We start from the raw sequence: 16,476 nt of genomic DNA, 5'->3' as shown, positions 1-16,476 counted from the left end.
TTGTTTATTTATTTTGAGATCGAGTCTCACTTTGTTGCCTAGGCAGGAGTGCGGTGGCACGATCTTGGCTCACTGTAACCTCTGCATTCTGGGTTCAAGCAATTCTCCTGCTTCAGCCTCCTGAGTAGCTAGGACTACAGGTGTGCACCACCATGCCCGGCTAATTTTTGTATTTTTAGTAGAGATGCGTTTCACTGTTGGTCAGGCTGGTCTCAAACTCCTGACTTCAGGTGATCCACCCGCCTTGGCCTCTCAAAGTCCTGGGATTACAGGTGTGAGCTACCATACCCGGCCAAAATTTTATAAATAATATTGCTTCCAACACTGAACATACAGGCTCTGGGCTCAGATGGTTTTACTGGTAATTCTTTGTAATTTTAGTGCTCTGTTATTGTCTTTTTTTTTTTTTTTTTTTTTTTTTGAGACAGAGTTTCTCTCTGTCTCTCAGGCTGGAGTGCAGTGGTGTGATCTTGGCTCACTGCAACCTCCAACACCCGGATTCAAGCAATTCTCCTGCCTCAGCCTCCTGAGTAGCTGGGATTACAGGAGCACGCCACCATGCCCAGCTAATTTTTGTATTTTTAGTAGAGACAGGGTTTCACCACGTTGGGCAGCCTGGTGTCAAATTCCTGGCCTCAACTGATCCACCTGCCTCAGCTTCCCAAAGTGCTGGGATTATAGGCGTGAGCCACCGCACCTGGCCTGTCATTGATTCTTCAATATGGAAATGAGTAGACAGCTGCCCAGCTGACCTGTGACCTAAACCTAACACTGATACCATCCAGTAACAATAGCACAAAAAGCAAGAACTTTAAACCAGCCTCAATTATGAATATAGATTCTAAGTAATCTACTCTCAAATAGATGCTCTCAAGTAGAATTATAATGGAAATGGCCAATTAAGTTTACTCCAAGAATGGCTTAATATTAAGAAACCTATTGATAACAACATATTAGGTTGTTAAATGTGAAAAACTATTATCTCCATATATGCAGAAAATACATTTAACCAACTATCTCTAATAACACTTTTTGGAAAAAAAATAGGATACTTCTTTTACAAGTTGCAGAGTATCTACCTCAAACCATTGGAGGCATTTTTATTAGAAGCAGGAACAAAACAAGTTTGCCCTCTGCTACTTGATATTCTTTTAGAAGCTCTAGCCAATGCAGTAAGGTTTGCAGAAACAGAAATAAGAACTAAGGCTTTTAGGATTATTTGATATTATTTTAGAAGCTCTGGTCAATGCCGTAAGGCCAATGCAGAAACAGAAATAAGAACTAAGGCTTTGAGGATTAAGTAAGGTAACATTTCAACTTCCCTCCTATGGTGTTTTTAAGTCAGATAAGACACTGTGATTATAGATTCTGTTTTTTTTTTTAATTACTAATAAGACATATTTACAAAAGAAAGGCAAAATTGTCTCTTTCATCTTAAGACACATCTCCTGGTGCTTTTTTGATCTTGGTCCTTGCTCGGTGACTCATCTTGATTATCTGATCTGTGTTGAGGTCTCTCTCAAACCTTCAGTCACCAGCACAGGAGTGGGTGTTCAATACCTGTTCTGTCTTTGATGACCTTTCAATGAGCTGTTTTTGCAATCATGGGAGTACTAGAAGAACAAACTCTTAAGCGATGACACTGTTGTCTTGACACTTGACTATGTTTAGCAAACCATTGAAGTGTACCCTCAGTGCTATGCATCTCTGCAGTGTATAGCTGCTGTACGTTATCAGGGGTCATTCAGAAGTAACTGGTCTGGTTGAACACCACACAGAAATCTTTACTAATTAGCTAGCTATCTCTAACTTTGGTTTGCGACTCCAGTCTGTGAAATCTATGTCTCTCTCTCTCTCTCTTTTTTTTTTTCCCTGATAGCATGTGGAGAGGGCCAAATGTGAACTGTGTTGACAGCACTGGCTACACACCCCTGCACCATGCTGCTTTGAATGGCCATAAGTAAGTATCAATGTACTGCATCCCTGCCCTCACCCTACAGAACCCAGGCCTTCACGTTGCCTTTTCATTTTCTAGAAAAGTTTGCTGGCTGGGCTTAGTGGCTCATGCCTGTAATCCCAGCACTTTGGGAGGCCGAGGTGGGAGGATCACATGAAACTGAGCTTGAGAGCAGCCTGGGCAACAAAGCAAGCCTCCATCTCCACACACACAAAAAATTTTTTAAATTAACCAGGCGTGGTAGCATGCCTGAAGTCCTAGCTACTCAGGAGGCTAAGGCAGGAGGATTACTTAAGCCCAGGAGTTTGAGGCTGCAGAGAGCTATGATTGTGCCATTGCATTCCAGCCTGGGTGACAGAACGACCCTATCTGTAAAAAACGAAAACAAAACAAAGGTTTGCTAAGCGGTGGCACTGAAAAACAGAGAAAAACAAACCTAAGTTCAGTTCATTCAGGATTTCTGTGTCTTTCTTTCATGTGTTATTTAAACATCCTTCCCCACCCCATCCACCAAAAAATCTTTAGCCAAGAGTTAAGTTTTACCTTTACTTCTGCTTGTTCTTTTCCCCTCTGGAATGTTCCAGTGCTACGTAATGTTCTAGGTATGATGATCACATTTGGGGCAGCCAGAACATAAAGGGGCTGGAATCTATTAGGTAACTAACTGCTCGATAAACTGAAAATAGACTGAGTGGTCATGAGAAAGCTGTCTTCGGTTTCAATAGTTATTTATTTACTCTCTCTTCTTGCCTGCCATTCTTTCCTCATAAAATTAGCCCTGTACACAAGAACCCTTTTTAAGGGGAAAAAATACATTAAATGGCCTATGTAATTCTCCCGAGTATAGAGAAGTTATTAGGAACTGGGTGGGATTTGTGTGCAACATTCTCTGGAGAAGGCATGCTTTGGGGAGAATTTGAGAGAGAAGGCAGAGGCTTAAGTGATGGGGCACTGCCCTTCAGATTGCTCAGCAAAGGGGCAGGCATTGTCAGGGCGCACAGTGAGTGGTTTTGCCAGGATGTCAAAGAATGTAAACCAGAGTGTAACAAAATAGGTGGTGTTAAAGGAAAACAAGTACTATAGGCAATAAGTAGCAGCAGTGTAGTTTTTTTGTTTTTGTTTTTTTTGAGATGGAGTTTCATTCTTGTTGCCCAGGCTGGAGTGCAGTGGCACAATCTCGGCTCACTGCAACCTCCACCTCCTGGGTTCAAGCAATTCTCCTGCCTCAGCCTTCTAAGTAACTGGGATTGCAGGCACCTGCCACCACACGCGGCTAATTTTTGTATTTTTAGTAGAGACGGAGTTTCACCACGTTGGTCAGGCTGGTCTCAAACTCCTGATCTCAGGTGATCTGCCCGCCTCGGCCTCCCAAAGTGCTGGGATTACAGGCATGAGTCACGGCGCCTGGCCACCAGTGTAGTTTTTATGAGGAGGGATTATTGGAATCATTTTAGATTTTGCTGAGCAAGGAGCTCCAGAGCCCTCACCCCCTTAGAGTATTTTGTGTCACTTGTCCAATATTTGACCCACCCTGATTGACTCCAACATACCAGAAAGAGGCAATGGTTGTTTCCTTCAGCATTAAACATTTATAAAGTACACTGAATATAATCGTTAAGTCTTTTCTGTAGCCATCTTAGATATAGCTAAAAAGAAATCTATAGAGAACACTGTTCCCATATATCTGAATATATCTGAATTAAAGTGAATCTTGAACTTAAATGGCTATAGTTTGCTAGCCAAATTCATTTCCAGATGCTGTTTCTATTTACAGTGGGGATTTTCTTTGACCTCACATTCATAGGGATAATTATATACTGGTATCTGTTTAATTAGTGCTGTCACCAGGAAAAAAGCAAGTTCCTCTTTCTGGGGATATCAAATGATAACATATGTATCTGGCTTGCTTTTGCCGTAACCTTTTATTGATTGATTGATTGATTGATTTTGAGAGAGAGTCTCGCTCTGTCGCCCAGGCTGGAGTGCAATGGCGCAATCTCAGCTCACTGCAACCTCTGCCTCCCGGGTTCAAGCAATTCTCCCTGCCTCAGCCTCCCAAGTAGCTGGGATTACAGGCACCCACCACCACGCCTGGCTAATTTTTGTATTTTTGGTGGAAACGGGGTTTTGCCATGTTGGCCAGGCTGGTCTTGAATTCCTGACCTCAGGTGATCCACCCACCTCGGCTTCCCAAAGTGCTGGGATTACAGGCGTGAGCCACTCCGCCCAGACTGCAATAACTTTTATTCTGCTTGACCTCTCTGCTTTCAGCGCCTACATCACTACATGCTCTGAATAATGTGGTGAATAATTATATTTGTCTTGTATGATTACTTTTATGTAAATTCAACACCTGAATGATGTTTAAACATCATAAACAAGGAAACAGGTTTGGACAAAGAGTCCAAACATTTTTTTTTTTTTTTTTTTGAGATAGAGTCTGGCTCTGTCACCCAGGCTAGAGTGCAACGGCACTATCTCGGCTCACTGCAGCCTCCGCCTCCCAGGTTCAAGTGATTCTCCCGCCAAAGCTTCCCGAGTAGATGAGACTACAGGCGCCTACCACTGTGCCCGGCTAATTTTTGTATTTTTAGTAGAGACGGGGTTTCACCATCTTGGCCAGGCTGGTCTCGAATCCGCCTGCCTCAACCTCCCAAAGTGCTGGGATTACAGGCTTGAGCCACTGTACCCGGCCCAGACATTTTCAAAGTAGTAGAAAATAGATTACCGGGCCGGGCGCGGTGGCTCAAGCCTGTAATCCCAGCACTTTGGGAGGCCGAGACGGGCGGATCATGAGGTCAAGAGATCGAGACCATCCTGACTAACCCGGTGAAACCCCATCTCTACTAAATAATACAAAAAACTAGCCAGGCGAGGTGGCGGGCGCCTGTAGTCCCAGCTACTCGGGAGGCTGAGGCAGGAGAATGGCGTAAACCCGGGAGGCGGAGCTTGCAGTGAGCCGAGATCTGGCCACTGCACTCCAGCCTGGGCGACAGAGCGAGACTCTGTCTCAAAAAAAAAAAAAAAAAAAATAGATTACCAAGAAAGCCTAAACAGAGAGGTGATGAGTCAGTATAGCATGGCTCAAGGTGGTTCAGCTGCGTATCATCAGCTGTACAAGTAGCTCATGGAATAAAAGGAAAAGCCTGGGCGGTGAGGTCAGGTAGAGACGCAGGAGCCAAATGAGATATATCTGTGAAAAGGCTTTGTGCCATACAGGTGTAAAGAGCTGTTAGCTGGAAAGACTCCTGAGTTCTACTAACTCATGATTGATTTTTACCTTCTAGGGATGTGGTCGAGGTTCTTCTGAGGAACGATGCACTGACCAATGTGGCTGACTCGAAAGGCTGCTACCCTCTGCATTTGGCAGCTTGGAAAGGAGATGCCCAGATAGTGCGGTTGCTCATCCATCAAGGGCCTTCACACACCAGAGTCAATGAACAGGTCGGAAGGAAGGGAGGCTTTCCTCCCTCCATTCAGCTGTAGCCAGATGTGGCAACCCCGTCACCATCTTAGCCCCACAATTCAAATCTCAGAGAACCAGCTCTTCGTTTGTTTTTTTGATAATCAGTTCCTTAGCATGGAACCACCTCTTCCATACCCTAAATATGACTCCCCTCTTCCCAGTTGTACTCTTCTTAGTAGATCCTATACTGTGAGGATGTATTTTATATGCATTTGACTCATGCATATTTGCGATAGTACTAGAATAAAAAATGTATACACAGTCAGCCCTTTGTTTCCAGGACCTCCCCATAGATACCAAAATCCAAGGATGCTCAAGTCTCTTATGTAAAACGGCAAAGTAACATTAGCGCTGTCTGTGGGTTCCACGTGTGCAGATTTACCAACCATGGATGGAAACCTGTGGATATGAAGGGCCAACTGTATTCACTTTATGTGCAAAATTTGAAATAATGCAAACCCTACAAAATTGCATGGAGTCAGTTTCAAGCTAGTGAGCTTAATTAACTATAGGCCAGGTGTGGTGGCTCATGCCTGTAATCCCAGCACTTTGGAAAGCTGAGGTAGGAGAATTGCTTGAGGCCAGGAGGCCAGGAGTTTGAGACCAGCCTGAGCAACATAGTGAGGCACCCCCATCTCCCCGACCCCATCTCTATAAAAAATTTTAAAAAAAAGAAAAAAAAAAAAGGCTAGATGTGGTGGCACACACCTGTAGTCCCAGCTACTCAGGAGGCTGAGACGGGGGCGGGGGATCACTTAAGCCCAGGAGTTTGAGGGTGCAGTGAGCCATGATTATGCCACTGCACTGCAGCCTGGGTGACAGAGTGAGACCCTGTCTCAAAAATAAATTGTGTTTATGCCTTTGACATGGCAGTGTAACTTTCCCAGTGTTTGTCAGTACTGTGTAAACCATGCTGTTGTTTTACATACATCAGAACTTGCAGCAGTAGAAGTACTCATGCTAGTGCCAAAAAATGAACTCACAAATCAAACACATGTGAGTGGAGGGCAGAGGTGATTCAGTGGAATGAAGATCATTTCCATGATGTCCTCCAAATGAGCATGCTTTGAAAAAGCAGAGGTGATTCTTAGAAAATGAAAAAGGCTGGATTTGAGCAAAAATAACCTTATAATGGCCATGGATTTAATTACTCTGAGAATATACTTCCTCTTCTTTACATGTATATCTTTGGAAAAAATTGTACTTGGATTATGCAAGTTAAAACTTGCCTCTTACAAATACAACTCCCTGTTATTTGAGTTGGAGGTTGTGTGCAAGTTTGAGAGGAGACGGGCGTTCCTTACATGATAAGCCATTCTCCCCTTTCCACTCTCTGCTCTGAACTGAAGTAGATACTCTTCTCAGTTCCTTGAAGGAGGGAGATGTTGATGTTTCTCAGTAAGCTTAGGGACTGTTTTTCTAATGACTTTGCCGAGAGGGGATTGTTAAATTACCTGTAGGATTAGATCAAGGTTTTCCCTCAAAAAATAGGAAATTATCCTGGCGAGTCCATCTGTCAGGAGACTCATGCAGTTCTTAGTTAGCTGTTAAGAGCATGACTTTGATTCTGAGAAGGGCAGCTTCATTCTGAGACATGAGAAAATTAATGTAGTGCTCCCAAATCTCTTGATTTGGAGATTGTGTGTATATAACTGTTAATCAGCCTTCCTTTCCCCTTTTGGGCTGTATTTTTTGGGTAAGTGAGCAACAGACATTTGAAATCATCAATGAGGATGTTTGTTTATAACATTTGGGAATGAAAAGTAGCTGTTTAGAATTACCTCTTTAGAATCTAAGTGCAATTTTACTCCTCCTAGCTAAAGTGGTCGTGTCTCTTCTCTGGAGGAAATGCATAATGAAGTGTGCTTGTAACTAATATTCTTCAACGTTGGAAAGACTGGTCACCCATTAAAGTCCTTCTCATTTAAGAAATGTTCAGCAACGATTTCTAATCCTCTTTGCTCACTTTTGCCTTGAAACACAGCTGCTTGGATTTTTGAGCTACTTGAGTGTGCTAGCTTAACCTGCTCACAGCTGCCTCCTGCCTGGAGTATCAGTTGATAGATGGGACCCCAGCCCAGTGCTTTGAGTATCTGGTAGGCAGGTGGGTGGGCAGGAGCTGGGCAAGATGTCTGCAGTGGCTTGAAGACTTTAATGGATCTAGCTAGTGGTTACAAGCACTATATGGTTTCATTTTAAAACCATTAATGTGGTTCCAGTAGGATGCTTAGATTAAAGGGGGGTAAGAGTAAGGTGCCCTGGAGGTTGTCTTTCTTATTAACTTCCCTTTGAGGCATCCAGAGGGCAGATTCAAGTTCTAGGGTTGGGTTCCCTCAGGGCTGTGTATTGCTTTGATATATTTCATCCATTTTGTCATCACTTTTTCTTTTCCTCTCCTTTTTGTAGAATGCTCTTGAGATCAAAGAACTCAAAAAGTACGGCCCCTTTGACCCTTATATCAATGCCAAGGTGTGTACTTTGCTGCCAGGAATTCTCTGCATCATTTCTCCAAGCTGTACCTCCTCTTTGGTCCTCTCCGCTTCTACTCTTGTCCACTCAGGCTCCTCCTCATCACGCTGACTGTTGTCTGCTTCAGCCCATCTGCTTTTGGCTTGTCTGGGAATGGGAAAATGCAGCTGCAGTGGGTTTTGACTTTATTTTTTAAACCCATACTAATTTGGGAAACGGTGGGTGGTTTTTTCTGGAATATTTGAAATGGCAGGAATGGGGAAATAAAAGGGACCATATTACATACTTAATTTACAATTTTGATTCTTAAAAATTTTTAAATGTGGTTAAGAGATGTCAAATTATCTTACTTTTTAAATAAGCATAGAAAAAGTGATTCAGTTGTACTTCCTGGAATTAAAAAAATATTTTTAGCCTACTTTCTATTTGTCTTTTGAAATGGAATCTGATTTTCAGGTTTCAATAGCTAATGGTGGAGATGTGGAGGAAAGGACAAGCGTGATCCATTTTATTCCTTTAAAAGTGGTTGCATGCCTCTCTCTGATTTCCTGGAGTTTGTGCATCTCTGCCTGATGCTTTAAAACCACACCCAGTATCTCCAGCCATTCGCTTCTCTCTGCTCGATCACGCTTGACCCAGGAAGGGTTCTGAAATAGGAAACGATGTTGCAGGACCAAGGTGGGCACCTGCCTTAGTCTCCCTCCCCATGAGGCTGGGACAAAGCATAGTTTGATGTGCCTGGTGATGAACAGGCCAGCCCTGTCTGCCCCTCAGCCTTTACCACATCTGAGCAGCAGAGCTTGTTCATTGGGTGATGGTGTTAGCCTCTTTCCTTGGTGCTCTCACCCGCTGGTTTTGGTCAGAGATTTTATTCAGATGAAGTTTGCTTTTTGGCAACAGTCTGGAGTGTGCTCAAGACACTGCATTATCCACATTAGCTACCTTTTACTTGCTCTGGAAACAGCTGCCTTGGGGAAGAGAAACATAAGGTTCTTCTGTATGTTTCCAAACAAGGCAGATATTTCATGCTTTTGAGAAATAGTGATTTAGCAAAGGAAGCCCCCTATGGGCTGGACCTGGGAAGGCCCTGTGGGAAATTTTGTTCAGCTGTTGGGTCTTAATGGTAGAGAAGCAATTTGACCTTAGGTAGTGGAGCACATCAGCTTTGTTTTGGCTTACTCTTTCTTACCTCCTTCCCCTTCCCTTCCCTTCCTTTTCCTTTCCTTTCCTTTCTTTCATTTTAGAAAGGGTCTCCCTCTGTTGCCCAGGCTGAAGTGCAGTGATTGGCCTGCTCTCTGTATTGTGTTTTCTAGTCTTCAGAATAGGAAGATACTCTTAGTTTTTTTGTTTTTTGTTTTGGAAGTATAGTAGTAGAGTGGAAAACTCATAAATCATAGGCGTTCATGTAGACCAGAATTTAAGTTCTGGGATGCGACTTATTAGTTTTGTTGACTTGAGCAAGTTGCTTAATTTCTCTGAACCTGTTTGCTCTTTTGTAAAATGCGGCACTACCATCTACCTTGCTGGATTGTTTTGGAGTTTAAGATAACATATATAAAGTAAAAATATCTGGTAACTAGTAATATTTGAGATGCTAATTTTTTGAAGTGTATATAATGTATTTCTGCAAAGGCATTTTTGGAATCTGTTTTTGTTACTAGTAGATGACACTTAATGAAACATTATGCAGTTAGTCTATTCAGTTTTCTTTTATGGGGAGGAAACTTGAAGTGATTGTTTTCCCAATAGTGGTTAGTGTAGTGAGCTTGTAAAGCTTTGATAAAGGGTAAGACTTTGGTTCTTGAAAGTACATTTTCCTATCCTTTAATTTTGCACATATAAAATAAAATTTGTTTAAATGTAGTAAGAACATACTTCTTTCTTTGGAAATAATTCCCTTTGCCTCTACCCTGAAAGGCCAATTGTTGCAAACCACATTAAGAGTAAAGCTGAGGCCAGATGCTGCGATTACAGCTGTAATCCCAGCACTTTGGGAGGCTGAGGCTGGTGGATCAGCAGAGGTCAGGGGTTCAAGACCAACCTGGCCAACATGGTGAAACCCTGTCTCCACTAAAAATACAAAAATTAACTGCATGTGGTGGCGTGTGCCTATAATCCCAGCTACTTGGGAGGCTGAGGCAGGAGAATCACTTGAACCCAGGAGGCAGAGGTTGCAGTGAGCCGAGATCGTGCCACTACACTCCAGCCTGGGCGACAGGCTCAAAAAAAAAAAAAAAGTAAAGGTGGCCAATGTAGTGGCTCACACTTGTAATCCCAGAATTTGGGAGGCCGAGGCTGAAGATTGCTTGAGCCCAGGAATGTGGGACCAACCTGGACAACATAATGAGATCCCATCTCTAGAAAAAATAAAAAATTAACCAGGCATAGTGGATAGTGGTACATGCCTGTATCCCAAATTCTTGGGAGGCTGAGGTGGGAGGATCATTTGAGCCCAGGAGGTCGAGGCTGCAGTGAGCAGTGATCACTGTCACCTGGGCAACAGAGTGAGACCCTGTCTCAAAAATAATAGTAATAATAATAATAATAATAAGAGAGAGAGAGACAGAGAGGTAAGCTGTTTGGGTTGTGCTGAGAATGCAAACCCGTCTTGAGCTGATTCAAATCTAACCTCCCTTGACCAGGCATGGTGACTCACCCCTGTAACCCCAGCACTTTGGGAGGCTGAGGCTGGTGAATTACTTGAGGTCAGGAGTTCAAGACCAGCCTAGCCAACATGGTGAAAACCCGTGACTACTAAAAATATAAAAATTAGCCAGGCGTGGTGGCACATGCCTATAATCAGGAGACTGAGGCAGGAGAATGACTTGAACCCGGGAAGCAGAAGTTGCAGTGAGCCAAGGTTACGCCACTGCACTCCAGCCTGGATGACAGAGAAGACTCCGTCTAAAAAAAAAAAAAAAACCAAAAACTGATCTCCCTAGGTTTTGTCCTGATTCAGTGAATTTTTATAGATCTGGCTTATGTCTAGGAATTGTTTTGTTAAAGTACTTTTGAGTGCTAAGTTCTGTCAGGCACCTGTACAAATTAAGAAGACTCAGATGGCTTGTTTTGGGAGCAGAAGTAGTTTTTAGGAGCTTTCATGTTCTTCTTCGACATTTGGGGCCTTTTTCAACAAGTCAGTTTAAACCAGCCAAATGAAAATTGCTCATTTACCCCCTCTTAACAATTCTTCCTTAGTCTGAGTATCATAAAATGAGCAACAATCAAATTAATATTAGGGCACATCTATTTTTTTGGTACATTTAAAATTATTTCACAGTCTTAGCACAGAAAGGGACTTGGAATTTTATCTAGACCAATTGCCTCCAAATGTAATCAACCTTTCCAGTTGCATTGGAATCACCTGGCAAGCTTCTAAAAAACTTTTTATTTAAAAAAAAAAACTTCTAACTTAAAGTTGTAAGAATAATGCCATGAACTATAGTACACTCTTCTTGATACTCCAGTGTTAACATTTTGCTACCTTTCCTTTCTCTCTCTCTCTCTCTCTCTCTCTCTCTGTGTGTGTGTGTGTGTGTGTGTGTGTATGCATTAATTGTTGTCACTGATGAAATATTTGATATTAAGTCATGGACATTATGACCCTTTAATCCTAAACACTTCCGTTTTGGTATTAGTTAGTTGTTTGACCTAAATCTCCTAAGAATAAGGACATTCACTTATAAAGCCACAATACATTTATTACATTTGGAAAATTCAATATTGATACAATACCATTATCTAATATAGAATCTATGTTCAAATTTTACCAGTTGTCTCAAAGATGCCCTTTAGAGCAATTTTTTTTATGATCAAGAATCCAGTCCAGGAGCATACATTTTAATAGTATGGAACAGTTCCTTGGCCATTCTTAGCCTTTCATGACTTGGATGGTTTTTAAGAGCACAGGGCAGTTGTTTTGTATGCTGTCTTTCAGTTTAGCTTTGTTTGATATTTCCTCATGATTAGATTCTGGGTGTACATTTTTGGCAGGAGCACCACGGAAGTGGTATTACGTCCTTTTTAGTGCCTTGCATCAACAAGGCACATGACATTGGTTTGTCTCATTCTTGATGATTATGATTGATTGCTGAAGTCGGTGCCTACAAATCTGGGGTTGGACCTACTACTAGCATTTTGTTGTTGTTGTTGTTCCCATGTAATTCCAAAATAAAACTAATTTGAAAACCACCAATTTAGGCCAACTTTCCACGTAGAGCAGGAATCTTTTTATCATTTGAAAGATGACCCTCTACCCCTTATTCTAATTATTTGCTTGTTTTCCCTAATAACAAACAGAACTCATTACTACTTGGCAGCCTGTTTTTGGATTCTGTTGAGTTTTGGTTTGTTAAGTTTGATTGGCATCTATCTTCCTAAACCTTCCATTTTTTTGGATTAGAGTTCTGCTTTCCAGAACAGTACAGAATAAATCTAACTCTTCTTCCACATGATGGACTTGCTTTCATGCTTCTCCTGTGTCCTCTCAATCTCAGACTTAGTTTTTCCTTTCTTCCCATTATGGTATGTTTTTCTAGGGCCTACACTTTCTCTTTTTTTGAGACGGAGTCTTGCTCTGTCGCCCAGGCTGAAGTGCAGTGGCGCAATCTCAGCTCACTGCAAGCTCCGCCTCCCGGGATCACACCATTCTCCTACCTCAGCCTCCCGAGTAGCTGGGACTACAGGTGCCTGCCACCACGCCCAGCTAATTTTTTGTATTTTTAGTAGAGGCGGGATTTCACCGTGTTTGCCAGGATGGTCTCGATCTCCTGACCTTGTGATCCGCCCGCCTCGGTCTCCCAAAGTGCTGGGATTACAGGCATGAGCCACCACGCCCAGCCAGAAGTAGGTCTTAAGATGGGTAGGAATGGAGAATTTGTGCAAAAGCATTGGGGGAAATTTGGGCTATTTCCTCTCACTCACTTTTCTCAGTCCAGATTCGTAGTAATGAGATTCTGGGAACTCTGGAGGTATTGTGAACACCTGTAGTGAGATTTGGAAGGTGTGACGGGGAAACATTCCAGATGATCAGGAGTCTGTGCTGCTCCTTAGAATCCTTCCTTTTCTTGTCAGTGTGTTAACCAGCACTTAATAAGCGTTTCCTGGGCCTTACCCTCTGAGGTACTACTTTGGCAAGTGTGAGGTTGGACTTCCTACAAGTTATTTTTAAGCTCCCATGTAATTCCAAAATGAAGCCAGTTTGAGAGTCACTGATAGTTCTTGCCCTGATGGTTGTCAGGCTCAAAAAGCCTACAGTAATAAGAGTTTATTGTGATGGCTTGTGTCAGTGATGGATGTGATCACCATAGATATAAGAAACTTGGGTATTATAGTTACCAGACCATGTCTGGCATGGCTGAAACCTAAGTAAGATGCTCCCTGTACTGTGACTATGAGTGTAACTTTCTGCAGAGATGTATTTTTAACATGAGGCAGGAAGTTTGCCAGTAGTGATTATGACCTTGCCTTTAGCAGGGCAGCTTTGTGAGAGCTGCTTTCATTCTGGCAAAGAAGACATAGAGAAGATTTTTTTTTTTTTCTTTGCTGGATGGTTTAGACTTTTACAGTTCTTTAGCCCTAATGGCATACTTTTTATAAAATCAAGGACAATTTATTCTGTTTGTTGGGAGACAACTTGGATCTAAAAGAGACAGTAGTATTTGCATCAGAGTAAATAGTTTTTCTGGATTGGAGTTTTAATATGAATAAGCTGACTTTCATGGCTCTTTCTATCACACTCATCTTGAGATGTACAACCTGGAGAATCCTTTTAAACTTTGGGTTACTACTCTGCCCCAGAATTACTCCATAGAAAGATCCTGTGAGTTTTTGTTAATGGTGTTGGTTCATCAAGAGAAAGTGATAATCAACCAGAGAAATGTTGGGTTAAAAAAGAGAGAAACTGAAGGGACAGCTCTAAGTTTGCTTAGGAAACTCATGCCATAGCTTAATAGGAAATAGGCCTTCCAAATGGGTATCCTAAAAGGTTTGTTTGGCACAGGGAGGACCTCAAAGACTTGCTTTCTGCCCAGCATTTCCCCTTCCTCCAGACTTTTAGGTTACATGGAATTTGCCCCTTAGGGCCCAGTCATATTATAGGAGGCTGTGGCTGGCAGGCTGGCTGTATCCTTTGGCCAGCGAAGGGTGTCGGCACTTTCCTGGCAGCTGCTCTCCTTGAGTTGTGTTTGAGCTCAGTGCAGCTTCCTCTGCATCTTCTTGTTTATTTGTGTGCATTTATCTTTGCATGTGTCCTGCTACTACTTTTTCTGTCCTTATTTCATGTAAAAATTTTTCTTTGCCATTGTCCTCACCTTTTGGGGGCTTGCTCCCAGCAGCTGTGGATCTTTCTGGTATACTTGGTATAGTTGGAAAAAATGATGCAGTCAAATGCCAGATCAAAAGCAGATGGAATTGCATATGCATGTTTGGGTAACTCCTAATCCATTACTTTTAGTGTTATGAATAGAATTAAAGCAATTGCAGAAACATTTAATTTCGACCTTTTGACCACTGAAAGGTGCACAATATTGACTTGACTGACAAAGCCCCTCTTAAGCTTTCTTTCCCAAAAGCAGCAGAAGCCTCCTGGATAAATTTAGGAATCTCAAAATGTTGTGGGAGAATTATTTTCATCAGTGCTTCTCAAAAAGGAGAGGTCATGGGACTTACTTTATTTCTGCTCTAATTAGACATTGTCAGTAGTAAAAGAGCATAATTGGAATGACTAACATTTTGCCTCTGATGGTTGATAAAGCACACAATTCTCCCATTTTATCCCAAATTCTGTCTTTAGTTTGAAACAAAATTGGCATTAGAGGACCGTGGGTTGTGAGCTTGAATTGATAGCAATATTACATCTGAATATTTTGCACCTCTCACACAAAACATGCCAGCGTTTGCCTCTTTCTTACGTAAGAAACATCTTCCTGTGCTGGCTGCCATTTTAATGAAGTAGATACTGCATGCGTTGCTTGATGCAGGCTCCTGGAGTAGGCACAGTGCAGCGTCAGGGTCCCCTATTTCTCTGTGACTAAGCCCGAGTGCCCCCTTTCCCTGGAAATGGCTTTTGGCTGATACCTTGGGCGATTTTTAGTCTGCTCTGTTACTTTCACTGTTGGCTGATTGATTTGCATGCAAGAAGCTACGCAGATGAAAAACTTTTATTAAAAAGCTTATGTGTAAGGCAGTGGATGGTTGACAAATCCAGAATCAGAACCATAGGGTTGAATACATACAAATTGTAAAACCATTTGAAGTTTAAACTGAAATAATAGCAGTGATATTATTGGTATTCATCTTGCCAGGGCTTCTACCAAATGCCTGCCACATTTTCTTGTTCACTCTCCTTACAACCTGGAGACCCTTCCTTCATGGCACACAGGGGATTGCCAGTGTTTAAGAGATGACTTCTCCCTTCTCACAATCACTGGGGGAAGGTGTCGCTGATTAGACCAGTCAGTCTTGTTTGTGGGGGAATATGCCTGGATTCCGACTTTTATTAGCCCCCAAGTATTGCTGCTATTTTTCTCATTTAAATTTCAGTGGTTTTACGTGTGGTTGTCCTGATCAGGTGCCCGTCTGCCAGTCACCTTTCTGATGTGATCTGCTTGTTAACCCTTTAGAACAATGACAACGAGACGGCCCTGCATTGTGCAGCACAGTATGGCCACACAGAGGTGGTGAAGGTGCTCTTAGAGGAGCTGACGGACCCCACCATGCGCAACAACAAATTTGAGACCCCTTTGGACCTGGCAGCACTGTACGGGCGACTGGAGGTGGTGAAAATGCTCCTTAATGCACACCCCAACCTCTTGAGCTGCAACACTAAGAAGCACACCCCTCTGCACTTGGCAGCAAGGAATGGCCACAAAGCCGTGGTCCAGGTCCTCCTCGATGCTGGCATGGACAGCAACTACCAGGTAGCGGGGCGGGTGGGGGCTCCTCCAATCTCAAGAGACTCAGTCATTTTGCAGAAGGCACAAGGACCATGCTGCTGGGCCTAGGCTGTGCTCTTTATTTAGCACGTTTCACATCATGTTTCAAATGCTTCCTTTTGCTGACTCATTTTAATGTGACACTTCAAAAACAAATGAACTCCTCAAGCAAGTCTATTATTTTTTTGTTTCTTTTCAGGGGGTAATCCGTAGTCATTAAACCCTGAAAAGATGTGCTTATGGACTAGCTCTCAAAACCAGAAAAGTTTCATTATCTTCCTATCCATGTGTTCCCACTGCCACCATTTAGCGCCTCCAAAGTCTCATCAGCTTGACGTTGCCAGCAAGAAATGCCACATTTCCTTTCTTTGTTAGCCTCTCCCATTCAGATGAATGATTCCTTAGGTTTTGTGTTGACCAAACCACATTTGAAGTGAGGGTGTTTCTCTTGTACTTTTCTTCTCATTACTCCTTCCACCCAGGAAGGTAGAGTTCTGAGGCATTTCACCAGTAGATGGCTCTAAGAGTAACTGTTCAGTTATTCACGTGTGGCCTGTTGGTGGCACAGACATGGCCTTGGTGTATGGGCCACAATCATGGTTTTGGAATCCACACAAGAAAAGCTGGAAAGATAATGACAGAGGGCTTTG

At 42.6% G+C, this 16,476-nt stretch overlaps 1 protein-coding gene across 10 annotated transcripts in view; it reads left to right on the top strand.

The window, feature by feature from the left end:
* Positions 1 to 16,476, top strand: part of LOC105474491 (ankyrin repeat and sterile alpha motif domain containing 1A) — a 196,449-nt gene that overhangs the window by 75,107 nt on the left and 104,866 nt on the right. For 7 of the 10 annotated variants that reach the window (XM_011729174.2, XM_011729176.2, XM_011729178.2 and 4 more), the window contains exons 2-5: positions 1,880 to 1,960; positions 5,245 to 5,401; positions 7,830 to 7,892; positions 15,515 to 15,811. In XM_011729174.2, the coding sequence (XP_011727476.2) occupies positions 1,880 to 1,960; positions 5,245 to 5,401; positions 7,830 to 7,892; positions 15,515 to 15,811 (598 nt within the window). The remainder of the gene's footprint in view (positions 1 to 1,879; positions 1,961 to 5,244; positions 5,402 to 7,829; positions 7,893 to 15,514; positions 15,812 to 16,476) is intronic. The other 3 variants (XM_011729182.3, XM_011729175.2, XM_011729181.2) reach the window with 1 other exon arrangement.

Source organism: Macaca nemestrina, chromosome 5, assembly GCF_043159975.1.
Source record: "Macaca nemestrina isolate mMacNem1 chromosome 5, mMacNem.hap1, whole genome shotgun sequence".
NCBI classification, from domain to species: domain Eukaryota; kingdom Metazoa; phylum Chordata; class Mammalia; order Primates; family Cercopithecidae; genus Macaca; species Macaca nemestrina.
The sequence above is the reverse complement of the archived record's forward strand: the minus strand, read 5'-3'. Positions and strand labels throughout refer to the sequence as shown.